Source organism: Centropristis striata, chromosome 13 (genome assembly GCF_030273125.1).
Source record: "Centropristis striata isolate RG_2023a ecotype Rhode Island chromosome 13, C.striata_1.0, whole genome shotgun sequence".
NCBI lineage: Eukaryota > Metazoa > Chordata > Actinopteri > Perciformes > Serranidae > Centropristis > Centropristis striata.
In genome coordinates this window covers 19,075,387-19,091,683 of record NC_081529.1, presented here as the reverse complement: position 1 = coordinate 19,091,683, position 16,297 = coordinate 19,075,387, and the positions used below count along the sequence as shown (strand labels likewise).

General features: G+C 38.8%; 1 protein-coding gene across 1 annotated transcript; it reads left to right on the top strand.

Moving 5' to 3' along the window:
* Positions 1 to 285: 285 nt before the first annotated feature.
* fam83fa (family with sequence similarity 83 member Fa) lies at positions 286 to 15,889 on the top strand. Its single transcript, XM_059348101.1, has 5 exons — positions 286 to 759; positions 9,045 to 9,212; positions 10,488 to 10,609; positions 13,501 to 14,300; positions 15,227 to 15,889. The coding sequence occupies exons 1-5, from the start codon at positions 286 to 288 to the stop codon at positions 15,274 to 15,276; spliced, it is 1,614 nt and encodes a 537-aa protein (XP_059204084.1). The 3' UTR covers positions 15,277 to 15,889.
* Positions 15,890 to 16,297: the final 408 nt, after the last annotated feature.

Here is a 16,297-nt window from a genome sequence, read left to right as displayed (position 1 = left end):
GTGTGGCACCAGTACTTTAACTTATTTTAAGGATCTGAATACTTCTTGCAGCAAACTACTCGAACAGGTGACCTTCCCATAATATTGCTGGACAAAAACTTCCACCAAAGTTTTTTATTCTGAAAGTTTTCCAACAGGAAGTTCTCCACTAACGTGGTGGCTTCCAAACAATACTTGGTCCCGCCTCCTGCTCCTTTACCTGAGAGACTCACCTGTCAGCACAGGTATCTCAGAGTTGCAGAGCAGCGGATCAGGAGCGACTCTGTGGGGGAATTGGTAGTTGCGATGGCGGAGTCTCAGCTGGTGTGCATGGACGATGAGCACGTCAACGAGAAGATCCCGGAGACTAAACCCCAGTTTTACTACAGCGAGGAGCAGCGGGCGGCCCTGGAGCAGCTCCTTAGGAACGGGGACGGCGCCTTCAAGATGCGCCTCAAAGAGGACAACATCAAAGACTTCCTCTCCGCCAGGGAGATCAGATTCATCCGGAAAACCTTCCAAGAATATGAAACGGACAGTGACTCTGAGTCCGGGGAGCAGGAGAAGTCCAAAGGGTCCTCCAGCGCGGACTCCGGGGTCCACTCCACCTACTGGCCCCAGATGTCTGACACCGTGGTCCCCCCTCTGGACATCGGCTGGTCCGGCAGCAGCGGCGTCTACAAGGGGGTGACCCGGGTGTCTGTGTACTCCCACCCTCCCAGAGAGCCCGGGCCGCACATCAAGGAGGTGGTGAGGAGGCTCATACAGGAGGCACACAAGGTACATTTAATATCATTATAACTTAATTTATATAGCACCTTCTAAATAAAGTGTTTTACAATAAATAATTTTACTTATAAAGTATTTATAACAATAATAATAATAATAACAATAATAATAATAATAATAATTATTATTATTATTTTTATTATATTATTATTATTATTATTATTATTATAAATACTTTATAAGTAAAACTCACAATTAAGGGTACAAATGATAACAGATATATTCTAATGAATCTGTTATTGCCTTGGTTAATCAATTAATATATGTATAAAATATCAGAAAATGCTGATAGATTTTCATCCCAGCTATCCAAAGTCATGATTAATGTCTTCAGATATCTTGTTTTGTTTGGCCTGCAGTTCCAAACTCAAAGACAATCAGTTTACACATTTATAATGCAGATAAAACCAACAAATATTAAAATTTGAGAAACTATAACTCTGGATTTTTTGGCGTACACAATTAATTAATTTTCAAAATAGTTGCTGAACAAAGTCCGCTTTGCTTTCATGCATCATAATTTATTTCAACCCTTATTACAATACATGCAATACAATTCAGTTAGAATAAGAATAGGATTAAGGCATGTAGACTAAATCATATCACAGATAAAGAACGGTTAAAAAGCAAGTTGTTTCAACTGAGTCTGCATGCTACAAATCCCACCATGGTGAACCTGAAGTCTTCATATTGCCCTTAAAAAAGTTAAACCAGTAACCGTGCAGTAAAATGTATCAGTTTTTCTTGTACTTAATGACCTGACCTACTTGGCCCACAGCAGAACAATGCTTCAGTGATATTCAAATTCATTGGCTACACATGATCATGTGACCTCCTCCTGCAGGTGAAGGAGAGAAAGACCCCCAGGCTGAGAGTAATTACTGTCACTCCACATGTGTCCCATCTTCCTAAAGACAGGAGACGTAAATGATATTGTGAAGCTTGAAGCCTTTCTTTTAATCCAAAGAAGACATGCTTTTATTTTTGAATCCCTTACGTGTAGCCTAAACATGCCTGTTACGGATTTATTTGATTCAAAAACAATATTTGATCCGCAAAATCATAAACAAAAAGCTGTTGAAAGTAAAAATTCAGCATTTATAGGACAATTTAGGGTTTTTTGGAAAGGCATCTCCATTCATAGTTAATGTACAATACATACAACAATGTCAATATGTTTTTAAATGTTATTTTTTTTATCATAAAAAAGAAAGAAATTAGCTATTAGCGGAAATATCAGAGAGCCATCTTAACGCCCAAATCTGACCAGTTCTGCCTGTTGTCTTATATTTAACAGACAGACAGATTTTCATATGTTTAATACTGATTTAAATCCAGATAATTGCCGGGACTTATGACTCATCTATAAAGTGCATCTGACAAGTTTCTGTCAGGTTATAACATGTTCAGGTAAACGCATTGGGGCTATTTGTACTTTACGAGAAAACGAAAATAAAAATGACACCTTGAGAGTTATGACCTTTTTAAATTTAAAAGATCACAAGCTACTGCACTACGCAGCTAACCTGTGTTTCAGCTTGCAGTGGTGACCTGCCAGCCATGTCCTCACGCATTAAATGTCAGTGAGTCTTGACATGAGGCCTACTAGAGTTTCACTTTTACAATAAAAACAGATTTGAAGATCAATAATAACAAATACTTAAGCAAAATGTAACACTATCCGTCACAAGCTTGGCTTGTTACAAAGAGAGTTACGAACGTTACTCTGATATATTTGCATCTTGGCTGTCGTGCAGTCCTGTCTTAAACAGGTATTTAACTAACATAACCTGACTGAACTGAAACTTCTTAAACACCATTAGAGCATTTAGGAAAGCCTGCTATGATTGTTAAATTTACAATCGATTACTGTGCTCAGTTTTGATGTCGAAACTACTTGTCAATCTTAAACTCTAAATATGTTTCTGCTCACATGAAAGTCAACAAGTATTAACAAGTATGTTGAGGGTTATATATGTATATATATATATATATAGTAGTTACTTTACACATAGTTACTGTACACATTTGTCATCGTTGCACCTTGGTCCAAAGCCAAATTGTGACTGTGATGTGTCTTTGAGGTTGTGGCTAATTATATGCGCTGTATAGTAAAATGCAGTACAGTCAGATAGGGTACAGATAAAGAAAGACGGAGTAGGTACAGAAATATCCCCAGGCATGCTTAACGTTCCCTCAGCAACTGCCACAAGTATGCAACAATACTAATTTAAGAAGCAGTAGTTGAATAACAAATCATATTTCTTTCATAACCATAAATACAGAACAACTGTAAAACCTATTACTTATATGAGCATATTGTGCACATGCAGAACTTTCCAGTGAAATTCAAAAATAGGCAGGGTTAAATTTGCCCATGGCATCAATAAAAATTTACATCAATAGGAGAGTCAAAAGCAAGTTTAAACAAGCTGAGTCATTCGTGGTGCAGACAGACAGAATGCTGAGCACCTTTAAATGTCAACTTCACATCAGGACTTGCAGGAGAGAGAAGAGTTGTTCAGCTTGCCCCACCATCCTACAGCCCAGGTTAGGGTTGGTACTCAACAAGCCACTCGCCCACTCAGAGATTCCCACGGCTCTCTCTGATTGGTTGACCTCCTAGGTATGCAAGTTTAAGCTAAAAGAAGGGAACGTTCAGTGGTGATTGGTGTTACATGTAGCACTAGAGGCTATAGTTGCAGGGTAAGGTGATAGGGTTTGTTCTAACTGGCACAAGGAACACTGTTTTTCTATTGGAGGTGTGGAGTAAATGTATCCGGACCAGACAGTTGGACGCTGCAGAGCTGTTAAAAGCTAATCCACATTGTTGTACGTTTACAGTAGCCAACTCAGGGCCATGACAGCTTAATTAGCTGAGCACATGCTGAGATTGCTCCCCTTGAGGTGGAGTAAATCATGTACTCCTGAAAGCCTGCCAAATACTTGGGAGAGTACTTCTGCATTTCAATATCCTGGAGTTCAAACTGTCTTTATACTTACAGAAAGGCATGCATGCACACATCTCTCGGAAGCAGAAAAAGGCTATAGGAGATCTTTATCTCAGATCAAGAGATTAAGCACAGCTTTATGTTAGATTTATGTTAGAGTGAGCTTGGCGTTGCAAGCAGAAAGGATTTTTTTAGGCCAGGTGAATCTATGCATGACAGGTCGAGAGTAATGAAGTTTCTGGTTGAACTACATTAAAGAGTGAGTGCAGCATTGCAGAAAATATCTACATTGACAATTCATCTAAGACTGACACCATCTGCATTCTTTTCTGGGTTTTTCCCAATGGTAACACCCACTCATCAGTTAGCGAAAAGCAGTGACATAGGTTACCACAGTTATGAAATAACTATAAGGGTTGGTCGAGATATTTTTGAAGTGGAGTTGCAAATACTTATCCATAGTAATTTAGATTTAGATGCAACTACTTAGTCAAAGTAAGTTAGATGGCATTTGGCATGCTCTCACATTAAAGAAGCAGACAGGAGGATTGGCCCAGAAGCTAAGCTGATGTGGTGGACCAGCATCTCTCATGTTTCACAAGGTAAAAAATTACTATTTTTGTCAATGGAGTCTGGTGGCTTTGAAGAGAGCAATATAAGGGCTTCAGTTCCTCTTAGACATTCCTTTCCAAGCAAGTGCAAAGCAAGTAAGCATGTTTCCCAAACTGATGCAGTATTCCTTAATGGGGTTCACCAAAAATAATTAAAATTCATCCTCTAAAGGACCAAAAATATTTGTACAAAACTTCATAGCCATAAGTCATTCAATAATAGTGCGGTGATTTTACCCAAAACCCCAATTGTCAATCTCATGGTGGTACTAGAGGAAAGGTCAGGGGCTCCCCAAATCAGCATGATTAATTTTCTGGGGACCATGAAATACTGTACAATATTCATAAACTAGCCCAGCCCCAAATGTAGACCAAAGTGTAAAATCTTCTTCCCTGGACATTTTTTTGTCTCAATACACCATCTAATAACTAGTTAAGATGAGTATTTGATGACATGTACTCATTTATACTCACGCATGGTTTACACTCAATGATTGATGTCAATTTAAATTCGACTGAGCTGTTGTCACACATTAAATTGTCTACTAAGAAAACTTGTTTGTAGGCTGTTGGATCAAGCCCAAACCTGAACATGCCACAACAAGGAAATGGAAAATAGGCCTCACATGATCAGCCTCAATTGCACTCAAGGATATAAAAACCCAGTGTGTCTGTAAAATGCTTAACTGCAAGTAGTCATACGGTAAATGAATATAAGAATGTACCAAAATGGAAAGTGCATCCATTTTGTGTGCTGTGTGTACTGTTAAATCATGGGATTAAGCACAGACGCTGCTGTTTAAATAATTAGCAGTGCATGTTAATTGTAGCCGTTGCTGGACTACATTCAAACAGTCTTGAGTAACCATTTAATCACCTGGAAAAACAAGTTCCACTGCCGCATCAACTGTTACTTCCTCTGTAATTCATAGTTAAATTTTGTATCACAACACTAATAATAAGTCAGTGCCACTGTGTTTACCGACAGTGGGAGTGATAAGAAATGTTACGAGCCTTAATGTTGCAGTAGGCAGATTACATATTAGCTGCTCTGAAGGCAGCAAGTCATAAATTATCAAACATCCAGAAATCATCAGATGTGACATCAGTAACATGCGCAAACTTTTCAGTTCTTAACTGAAAAGCAGCTCAAATACAAAAGCCAGCAGAAGTCCTGCAATTAAAATGTTAAGCCAACGTAAGTTTTATTAGCAAAATCAAAGTACTTAAAATTAAGAAAACAATTCCCCATGTGACTGTAGCTCAAAGTTATGGATGAAAAGCATTGTTAGCTAAAGTAGTGGATAGTTGAAACAGGAAAGCAAGCTAATGGAAACAGTTGAAAGGTTAGCTAAAAGGGATGGGCAACATTGGAAAAAGTTGGCTAAGTAATGGATAAACAAAAAAGTTAGCAAAGAGTATTGAGAAGTGAAAATAGCAGTTGAAAGTAGATGATTAACAGTTGAACTAACTAAAATAAATGTATTACCAGTTGAATTTATGATCTTAAAGTAAGGGGTAAACAGTGGAAATATGATGGCTAGACAGCTGAAATCGTTAGCTATGGATAAACTGTGGAAACAGTTAGCTACATTTTTTGCAGTAATAAATGAACAGTTTTAATAGTTTGCTAAAATTAACGGATTAACAGTTGTTTGCGAGTCAAAAGTCATGAAAAACCTTGTCTTAGTTTAGACTAACAGTTGCAAACAGAGTGAAAGTTCAACAGTGAAAATTGTTGAAATATAGTTGGGTAAAAGTATTTGTATTAAAAAGTCAAAATAGCTTAAATAGTTAGCTAAAAGTAACGCATAAACAGCATTTTAGTTGTGGCTTAGAAGGTAAAATCGTTGGATTAACAGTTGAAACAGTTAGCTTAGCTTAACAGTAATTAATAAACTGTTGAAATAGTACAAGTAATGGATAAATAGTTTTGATAGTTAGCTAAAAAATTATTGGATTAAAAAGTTTAAATGCCAAAAGTTAGCTGAAATTGTTAGCTACTTAATGGACAAACCGTCCAAAAATTCTTGCATGTGCAGTGGTAGCTAAGTATTTAAATAATCACCCAAAAGTAGCTAAAGTCATCTTAAAGGAAAGGATAAATGGTGACTAGTTAAGTAATGGATAAATGGTTAGAATAGCAGTTGAAAAAGTTAGCTAGATGCTGGTAAATAGTTGACAATTATAGCTAATAGTAATAAACTAGAAAATTTCCTCTGGGGAAATTCGGAAAGGGCCACGGGGGCTACTGCAATACATACAATATATATATACAATATATACAAGGAGCACACCTACAACAAGCATTCCTTTTCAATTATTTATTAATACAGCAACTTATGCCCTTTAACCTCAAAATGTGTGTGTGTGTGTGTGTGTGTGTGTGTGTGTGTGAGAAACATGTGTATCTGGAGGAGTGTGCGCGCTTACGCGCACATTTGTGTGTGTGTGTGTGTGTGTGTGTGTGTTATTAAAATCACATAAAATTACGTGTGTGTGTGTGTGTGCGTGCGTGTGTGTGTTTGAAGCATGTGTATCTGGAGGAGTGTGCACGCTTACGCGCATGTGTGTGTGCGTGTATCTGTAACTGTAATCACATCAAAGGATCAAAGGCAATCAGAGCAATCAACAGAATTAACTGCCACCTGAATGTCCGGAACAGTGACAGCAGCCAGAGGTGTACAGAGTGTAATTTCTGGCCTCAATCAGAACCAACTTAAAATTTGAATATCTTCATCCAATTTGTGTTTTCTAATTAGTGATCTCCAAACCTTGAGAGAGGGTTTTACCCACGGATTCTCTATTCTATCTATGCATTGTTGTAATTTTTTGTCCGGTAATGCAGCTTGTATATGAAAATCAGATATCACACTGCATTCAATATCTTTCCATTGTGCTTTGTAAGTGGGATTGCACCAGCAGAGTAACGCTCTCATTTGTGCTGAGATGTAATAATTCCTCAGAGACGGTAAACCCCAACCGCCTTTCTGTTTTGACAGTTCTAATGTTTTATATCGAATTCTGGGTTTTTTCCCTTGCCATATGAATGGCAAGGGAATCTCTTGGTATTATTTTGTCCCGTTCAGCAAATTGGTTTTGAGTAATAATGACTGGGAGCGTTTGAAATAGATATAGGAATCTTGGCAACATGTTGATTTTAATTGTTTCAATTCTCGAGCTAAGACTTAGGAAGGGTATGAGATTCCACCTTATAAGATCCTCTTTGATTTTATGGCTCAGAGGATCATAATTTTTCTCCTGCAATTTTGACAAAGAGTTTCAGTTTTATTGACATTCAATTTATACCCTGATATAGAACCAAAGTTCTTTAAGAACATCATGACTTCCGGCAGAGAGACTTCAGGTTTTTTAAGGTACAGGAGGACTGCAATACATACAATATATATACAATATATACAAGGAGCACACCTACAACAAGCATTCCTTTTCAATTATTTATTTATACAGCATGCCCTTTAACCTCAAAATGTGTGTGTGTGTGTGTGAGAGAGAAACATGTGTATCTGGAGGAGTGTGCGTAGCACGCTATTTTATGTTCTACTTTGTTAATTTGTATTCCCTCAATTTTGTCATTTTGTCTAATATGCTGGGCTAATGGTTCTAAAAACAACGCAAAGAGAAGTGGAGACCAGGCGAAGCTTTGTCTCACTCCCCTTTCTAACTTAAGTGATTCAGACAGGTGACCGTTTATTTTGATTCTTGCCGTGGGGTTATCATAGATAGCTTTAATGTTATTTATCATTATTTCACTGAAACCAAATTTGAATAATACTTAAACCCCATCTGGTCATTATGGTTTAAATTGGGGAGCAACTTTTCCATTCTTTTGGACATTATAGGAGCGCAGTTTTCAAATGTATTTTTTGACAATTTTTTCTCTATCTCTGCACTGGCGCTGATGGCACACACTGTGACACCGGGCAATTCCGTGTAATTTCTCCAAAAATGATCATGGTCATTGAACTAGGATTGATAAATACTATATGACCTATCGAAACATGGATTAATACACCGACACACAAGACTTGTGTCTACTGTTTAAAGTTTAAATGGAGTCTCTAGGTGAAATTATGCCGGAGAAGTAGACGTTTGAAAATCTCCAATTATTGTTCTTTTTCGCTCATTTTTTTTCCGGCCGTCCCATTCACTTCAATGCAAAATTTTGGGCAGTTTTTTGCGAATTACGTCGTGAAAAATTCGTATTCCGTAGAGAAAAGTAATAGCACACCGATCCCGATCAAACCGCACGTTTTGATATATAATTTGTACTAGTAGCGGGACGAAATTGCGTCCGGAAGAGGAAGAAGAAAAAATCCACAGTATAACAACAGTGGTCGGTGCGATTGCCCCGTGGCCCTAATAAATGGCTGCCTCATGGCACTGCCAGTGAAGCGGTACTTATATTCATCTGACATTGCTGTAGTGGGAACTGTCTTACAAAAGCAGTTGGTTTAGATCATCATATATTTTGATGTAAAACCTTAATTTGTAAAGCACAGCTGTCAAATAAGAAGTGCAATATTTCCTTCTATATTTGTATTGAGTAGAAGTGTGAAGCAAGCAATCAAAACACTCAACTTAAGTATACGTATTTCAATTTTGTACCCGAATAAATATACTGAGTGACATTCCACCACTGCTGCTTTCCTTCTGCTGCATTTAAATCAGCCCCCACTTCTCTGTTCCCCAGGTGTTGGCCATAGTCATGGACCTCCTGACAGACCTGCAGATCCTCCAGGACCTGCTGGATGCCTCGTCACGGCGCGGGGTAGCGGTCTACGTTTTGCTGGATGCCAGGGGAGTGCCCCACTTCCTGGATATGTGCACTCGGCTGCAGATTAATGCAGTGCATCTGCGGGTGAGGAGTGAGCTCAGCAAACACCGGAGAGCATGATAGAGTGCCACAGAGGGAGGAGGCTCGCTAAGACAATAGACAAAGAGCAAATGAAAGTGGAACGGTGTAATGGAAAAACTTTAGTGGCTCACTGAACTACCTCCTTTAGTACTTACTTGTAGACAATGGCAGTGGCTGCAATATATATAATGGAATAAAAAACATCATGTATCATAACAAACATCAAAGCTTTTGAGGAGTACCTGGAATATGAAATGCTGAAATTTTGATGCTTTTTGCCCAACCTATGTATTTAAGGTTTTAATATACTCCTCTTAGTTTTGCGAATTGACATTTATTACAGTTTGATGTAGCAATGCTAATAATTAACCATAACTGGGACCGTAACTACCTAGCTAATTAAGCTAATGTTAGTTTTATGAGTTGGTTGATAACATTGTCTTTCACTGACTATATTTTTTACAGCTGATTCATTTTATTTTCTAATTGACAGCTGTGGACTTTGTCAGTTTAAATTATAACTATTGCTTGTAGTTTTAATTAACTGTAGCTGATTAGCTACCTTATAGAAGTAACATACATTTCATGAGTCATAACAACAGTTTAATTGAAAACACTGTGACTCATTTTAATGTCTAACCAAATGCTGTAGATTTTTTCTGCCTTGGATGTGTAGCAGAAGCTGAGAAATAACAGTAAGTGCTGGTCTAGATTTGGAGCGAACAGCAGCTCACTGAGCCAGAGTGTCATCCTATCTCCACAGGGACACAATACCCAGCCTTATCTGCTGTACGAAGAGTTTTGTAGCTCCAGTCGAGTTTAACTGGAGCACTGGAACACCTGGTCATAGTGGTGTCAGTTGATAAGACAGTGAAAGGCCTTTTCAGAGCACTGGGCTCTGTTACTCTTACTTCTTACAAATGAACATTCATAGATCCTGAGAACAGATCCAAAGACTGTAACTCGATGCTTTGGCAGAGGAAAGCCTCCTCCCAGTATGTCTACTCAGTATTTACGTCTCCTTTTCTTTATGTTTCCCTTCTCTTCCCCTTAAGTAAACATATGTGGCTAAAGGGTTTGAGTTGGGCCTTTATTTCTTGAGAAAGTTGACTTTATGTTGCAAGGTGTGACAGCGCAGTTTGACTTGGCATGTCGTCAGGTCAGTCATGCATTATAACAGTGGAAGTTCGATAGCTGTGGCTGAGTGAGTTTACTCAGGCTCACCTGTGTGATGCTAAGCCACCTGAAGTGTGTAATCAAGCGGGTGTTTCTTTACAGAATCTCCGTGTGCGGATGGTGAGAGGTTCAGGGCTGGCCCTGTCTTTTGGAAAGCTGCCCGGGTCCCTGTGCTCTAAATACATGCTGGTGGATGGAGAGAAAGTCATGTTTGGGTCTTACAGGTAAGCATTAATATGGCTAAATATGCCTCAAAACCCACACATTCAGTGGATTTACAGTGGAGACAGGACTATAGAGATTTAACTAGGTCTGGGTATTGTTAAGATTACAATACCAATACATACCAATAAGTACCAATACCCTCAAAGTGATACTGACACTCCGCCCCATCCAAATGATTTGGCAGACCGTATGGGTTGATCTGCTGCTGCGATAGATCTGGGTACAAAAAAGATCAAATGCAGTAATCCTTTGACTGGAGAAGTCTCAATACTACTTGGCTTTTTTCAGTCGACCTTAACAGTATCGAGTACCAGTGCCAAGCACTTGATTAAACACCAAAACTAAACACATCCTGTTTCTACCCAGATGTTGTACTTAAGGTTTGTTTTGTTTTTTGTTTATTTGTGAGGAGATGAAAAGGATTTAATATGAAGGCTAATGTGGAGACAAACACACTTTTCTATGTAATAAATACATCATCGTATATAGTACTAATAAAACATCACAGGATCTTCCTTGACGGATGGCGAAAGTAGATCATTTGACCATCTTTCATCTCTAGGTGTTTTATATTTCTATGTTTTATTTCTTACTTGGTTTTATTTGGATTTCCCGAACATATGCAATATACGTAATTTACACTTCCTGCATCAACAAAGAACTTGCGATCTTCAAGACAAAACAAAACCTTTTATGACAACGAGGTAATATACCGATTTCACTGTAATCATGTTATCATACTGTGTGCTTCTCTGCGGTATCGAAAAATGTTTCCTTTATTTTCAAAAGGGAGAATTTTTTTGGTAAGCCCTCATGAACAGTGTCAGGCCAAACAACAACTTCCGGGTCCGTTATGTGATGCAATGGGGCCCAAAGGACTTTTTCCCAAAGACTTACATTTGGAAAGAGACATCTGTAAATCAGCGGATACATTGTTTGTGGATGTCCCAATCCTCCAAAAACCCCGACTCATTTTACCGTCAAATTTGATTGATTGGGTCCAATAACATCTCGAAAGTCTGTACCGTGCCAAGTATTTCAATGCACGGAAGTCAGACTTTTTTGGCTTTATGTGCAACAGAGCAACTTTAATAGGAATTAACAGGGCCCTGCCTCCAAACCCCGTGTTCGGTTGTTTTTATACATCCATGCTTTATTCCACATATTTGTAAGCATGAACTCATGCATGAACTATTGCTGGGTGATAAATCAAATTTATGAATCAGTTTAAATCTATGTCTTTGACAGTGTTTTTATAAAAAAAAAATAAAAATAAAAAAAAGATACCCACTTTAACTTAGCTTATTACCATTTCCCTTAGCTTCGGTAGGTCATAGTATTCTTCAGACAGGTAAAATACTTATGTGTCAACATGAACTGATAAAGGAGATTATTTCCAAAAAGGGCACGGCCTCCTTGCTTGAACTTTTGTACAGGACTTGAACAAGTTGTTTCTTAAGTGATAACATATAAATGATTTAAGAGACCATTTCTGAAGTTCTAAATTAGATCTGGAAATGATCCAGACCTGTCGTACGAGTCATGTCATCATATCATCATTATAGCTAATGAACTTACTGAGAGGTTGTACTTTGTCTTGCTTTTAAGACGTTAGGATTTTATCTGCCTGTTTTAGACGGCAAGTTAAAAAGTTAGTCTTTAAATATAAAAACAACTTTCTCTAAAAGGTGCAGGTTCCAACACAATATCAAGCCAGCACACTAATGATTTCTTAAAGACTTTCTGAAGCAAAATAAACTCACGGAATGAGTGGAATGCTTTTTGCAGCACTCTCTCTTTATCTACCGTTGTGGTTAATCTATTGTTGCCGATCAACTTGTTGTCTGTTATGATTACTGACTGAGGCGGACGTTTAAAACCTGCGTGAGATTATTACGAGGAGGCAAAAAGCTTTATGTGCGTCACCTAAGTGCTTATTTTAAAATGATTAACCAGGCGGAGTGAAATAATTACACCGCCTCCTTTTGTCAAGCCTTAAAAGTCCCTTGACTATAAAAACATTAAGTTCTGCAGCTGTTCTTAAACCTGAAATTGTTTTTGTTTCAATCTAGTAAATTCCCCTAATTCACTTGTATAAGCCACAATCTGTCTGCACAAATGGTTCTTGCATGAGGCGCAATGTCTTTTTCAGAATAAAGGTGAAACACAGAATATTTTCTTGATGTAAAAGTCAATGGTGTTCATTGTGAGTGTTATTATTGTAGGGAAAGACCAGTTTTGCAAGCATTCTGTGGGGTTTTACATATATTTACATGTTTTTATATTTAAAAGAAAGTGAGAAAATAATTAAAGATATATATTCAATGAGAGGTAATAACAGAATATAAAGTTTGTTTGATTGGATAGAATTTATAGACCAATACAAGGCAGAAAGTGACAAATACCTGACCCAGACTCCCGACAAAAAAGCTGATTTAAATGTTTTGGATACAACATTAAGAGTTAAGCTGCTGTATACAGTGTCCTGTATTTAAGATGACACATCTTTTCATACGTCACATGTGTTATATCACCCAGTTCTGGTGAACCACATCAGTGACCACATCAGTGATGAAGCAGTCTTCCGTTCACTTTACAAACACAAATCAAAACTGGAGCGACTGATTCATGAAGAGTAAAATGAGGACAGTCATGTTTTGACTCATTTGATAACTCATTATGACTGGAAGTTTACAGAAAGAAATTTTGGACTTGTGTGTCCCACACACAGACTGTGTGCTGCCAAAGTTTATCTGAAGACCTATTGTTGTTTTTATCTGTCTGGGAGAATGACGGCATCAGAGATCGGTTATCTCCTTAACCCTCTAATATCAACACAGATTTACTGCTACAGCAGAGTTGTGGTTTTAATCCATATTTTGTCCTGCAGCTTCAGCTGGAGTTCCTCTCGGATGGACAGGAACACGATCACCGTGATGTCAGGACAGATTGTAGACTCCTTCGACCACGACTTTAGGGAATTGTATGCCCTGTCTGAACTGGTAGATCTCTACAAGGAGTTCAACATCACCAAGCCGCCTATTGCTACACCAATCAGGAAGCCGAAGGTGGAGAACATCCAGCCTCTGCCCGTCTCTACGTCTCGCTTTCAAGTATCTGTCGAAGACTCAAGACAGGCGGGCCTTAAGGTGCCTGCACATAAATACCATAACCCTAAGTACTCTTTAGTTTTTGGGAACAGTAAGGGTCTCACAGGTTCCCTTCAGGACCTGTCGACTCAGAGCAGCTCGCTGGTCAGTGGGCTGAACCACAGGAACGGACTGCAGAACAACGGCCTTCATGGGAGTAGGAACAGCAAGGACAAGGTGGACCACGTCCCCCCTAAGAGTCCTGGCTCACCTGCAGAGGAGGAGGAGGAGGATGGAAAAGGAGGCGTGAAGAAGAACCAAATATTTGGAGCGAAGAAACAACGCAGCTCGTTCAGGCACTTCCTGAAAGGCAGAGGAGCCAATCAGAGCACAGAGACTATCGAGGAGGGCGTGGTCACTCCTCAGAGCCCCGCCCCTGTCTACAAGGTGGCGGAGACCAATGGCATTACAGGAAGCGAGGTGGAGGACTCATTTGAGATAACTGATAAATCAGTTCTACCAAAATCTAAAACCAAGAAGCCATCAAAGCTCATTCAAAGAAGTATGTCCCTTCAAACCATCAACACCGGAGACGAAGACGGTACGTCCTCACACGCTCCATTACTAAATTGTGTGTTTAGTTATGGTCCAAATGAGGACTGATGATTACTTTATAAGCTATTAATCTTCATTTTTTGCAAGAACTACATTTGTTAGCAAATGGATGGACAGCACTTCTGTTCTTCAAACTGCTGAGAAACCCCCTTATTGTCAAAATACGTAGGATTTTGTGGTTGTAAAGTATCATGAGGTTGTGATTCTCCACAGCAGCTCATTTTATACAGTGACATCAAGTTTCAAACAGTGCTCTCACTGCAATGAGATGCTATGTGGACTAACATCACACATGAATACAATGGGGCTCATTGAATTCACAAGAGTCTCAGCTTTCCAGTCATACTTGATTTATACAATTCAAAGACTGTTCAGTGACCCCAGTATGCAGAAACAGTCACATACAACAGGCAAAAATTACACATCTGTACTGCATTCTAAAACAGCATGGTTCTTGCTCAAAACTGCATGATAAAAGTATAAAGCCAGCATGTCTGTAAAGAGGAGACTTGTGGGTACCAATAGAGCCCCCTTTCATTCAGATGTCTTGAGGTCAAAAGGTCAAGGGACCTGAAAACTAAAATGTATCCTAACTTTGGAGAGTTTTTAACCCTAAGCTTGACATTGATGGATTCCTTCGGTCTTCAAGTTTCATAGGAGTTAAAGGGATTAACATATATATTTAAACTACAGTTTACATCCTCCTTCCATATGCCTGGTTATACTGCTGTATCCTCTGGAATAAAAGACAGAAAACATTTTAATCTGTATCTGCAGCCGAAAAAAATCAGTTACAGCAGGTTTTAAAAAGTATGGAGATGTCAAACTGGCTTTAATTGTGATATTTATCTCCTCGCTTTACTATTTATGGTTGTTTTTTTTATAATGATGTGTCTTTCTTGTTCTCAACAGGATCTAAAAGCCGGCGGAAGCATCAAAAGAAGAACTGTATCCAGTCATGAGATGAAAAACAAGAGGACCGTCTGTCGTTAGAGTTATAAAGAGCAGCGGAGGATCTCCTGATTAAACATGCTGAGTCACAGTATCACCTTACTGAAACCAGGTGACATAACTTCAGTCAGTGTCTCCGGCCTGTTACACTGCTGCAGGTGAAAGTCCTCCCGGGAGTCACCCCCGATGAGAAGTTTTAGTTTAACTAATCCTATGAGGGTAAAACTCTGAAGCCAAAGTGCTGATGGAGGGAAATTTCATCGCCATTAATTGACTTTGTCTATGTTTTGTATTAAATTATTCTACAGTTTTTACACTCTATGCCTGAACCTGAACACAACAGAGCAGCCCGGGCTGTGACACAGGTAGAGTAGGTGGATTACATCACACCTGGTTACGATGGAGACAGAAGTTGTCCCTGAGTGTCGCCTTACAGAGAGAGAGAGAAAGGACCCTTGGTAACAGAATAAGTGTTGTACAGGCTGTGAATAATGTACGCTGTGCTGAGTGGTGCGATGTTGACACAGTCCTGTTCTGTGTGCTGACTTTGTGTGTTTATTCAGGTGAAGCTGGCAGAGATCAAAATGTGAATCCTTGAGAACCACTTGAGATAATACAAATTTTGTAGCAGAAATTTAAATAAAAGAGATGAAAACATCAGATTTAAAGCTGTACTTTTTTTCTTGTGTAGAGAGCAAACGAAATGACACGTTTGCAGGCCATCCGGAAGTTCAGCATCCCCATTGGGTCAATTGAGAATTCACCGGGGATTGTTACATTGGATTTTGGATCCTTACAGAGAATAAGCTCTGTGGCAAACACGTTTCTGATGCTGACAAGTTTTATTCAGCAGGAGAATCTTTACAAATGAACACCATTTTTATGATGTTTGAATTGTTAATGCAGCCGACAGAAGTAAAAAGCTAACGTTATGCTATAACAAACCTACTCCACGGTAGCATGTTTTGAACGTCACTACCGTAAGCGTCAGCCGATCTCCAACTGTAATTATGAATGGCAGAGGAGTTAGTT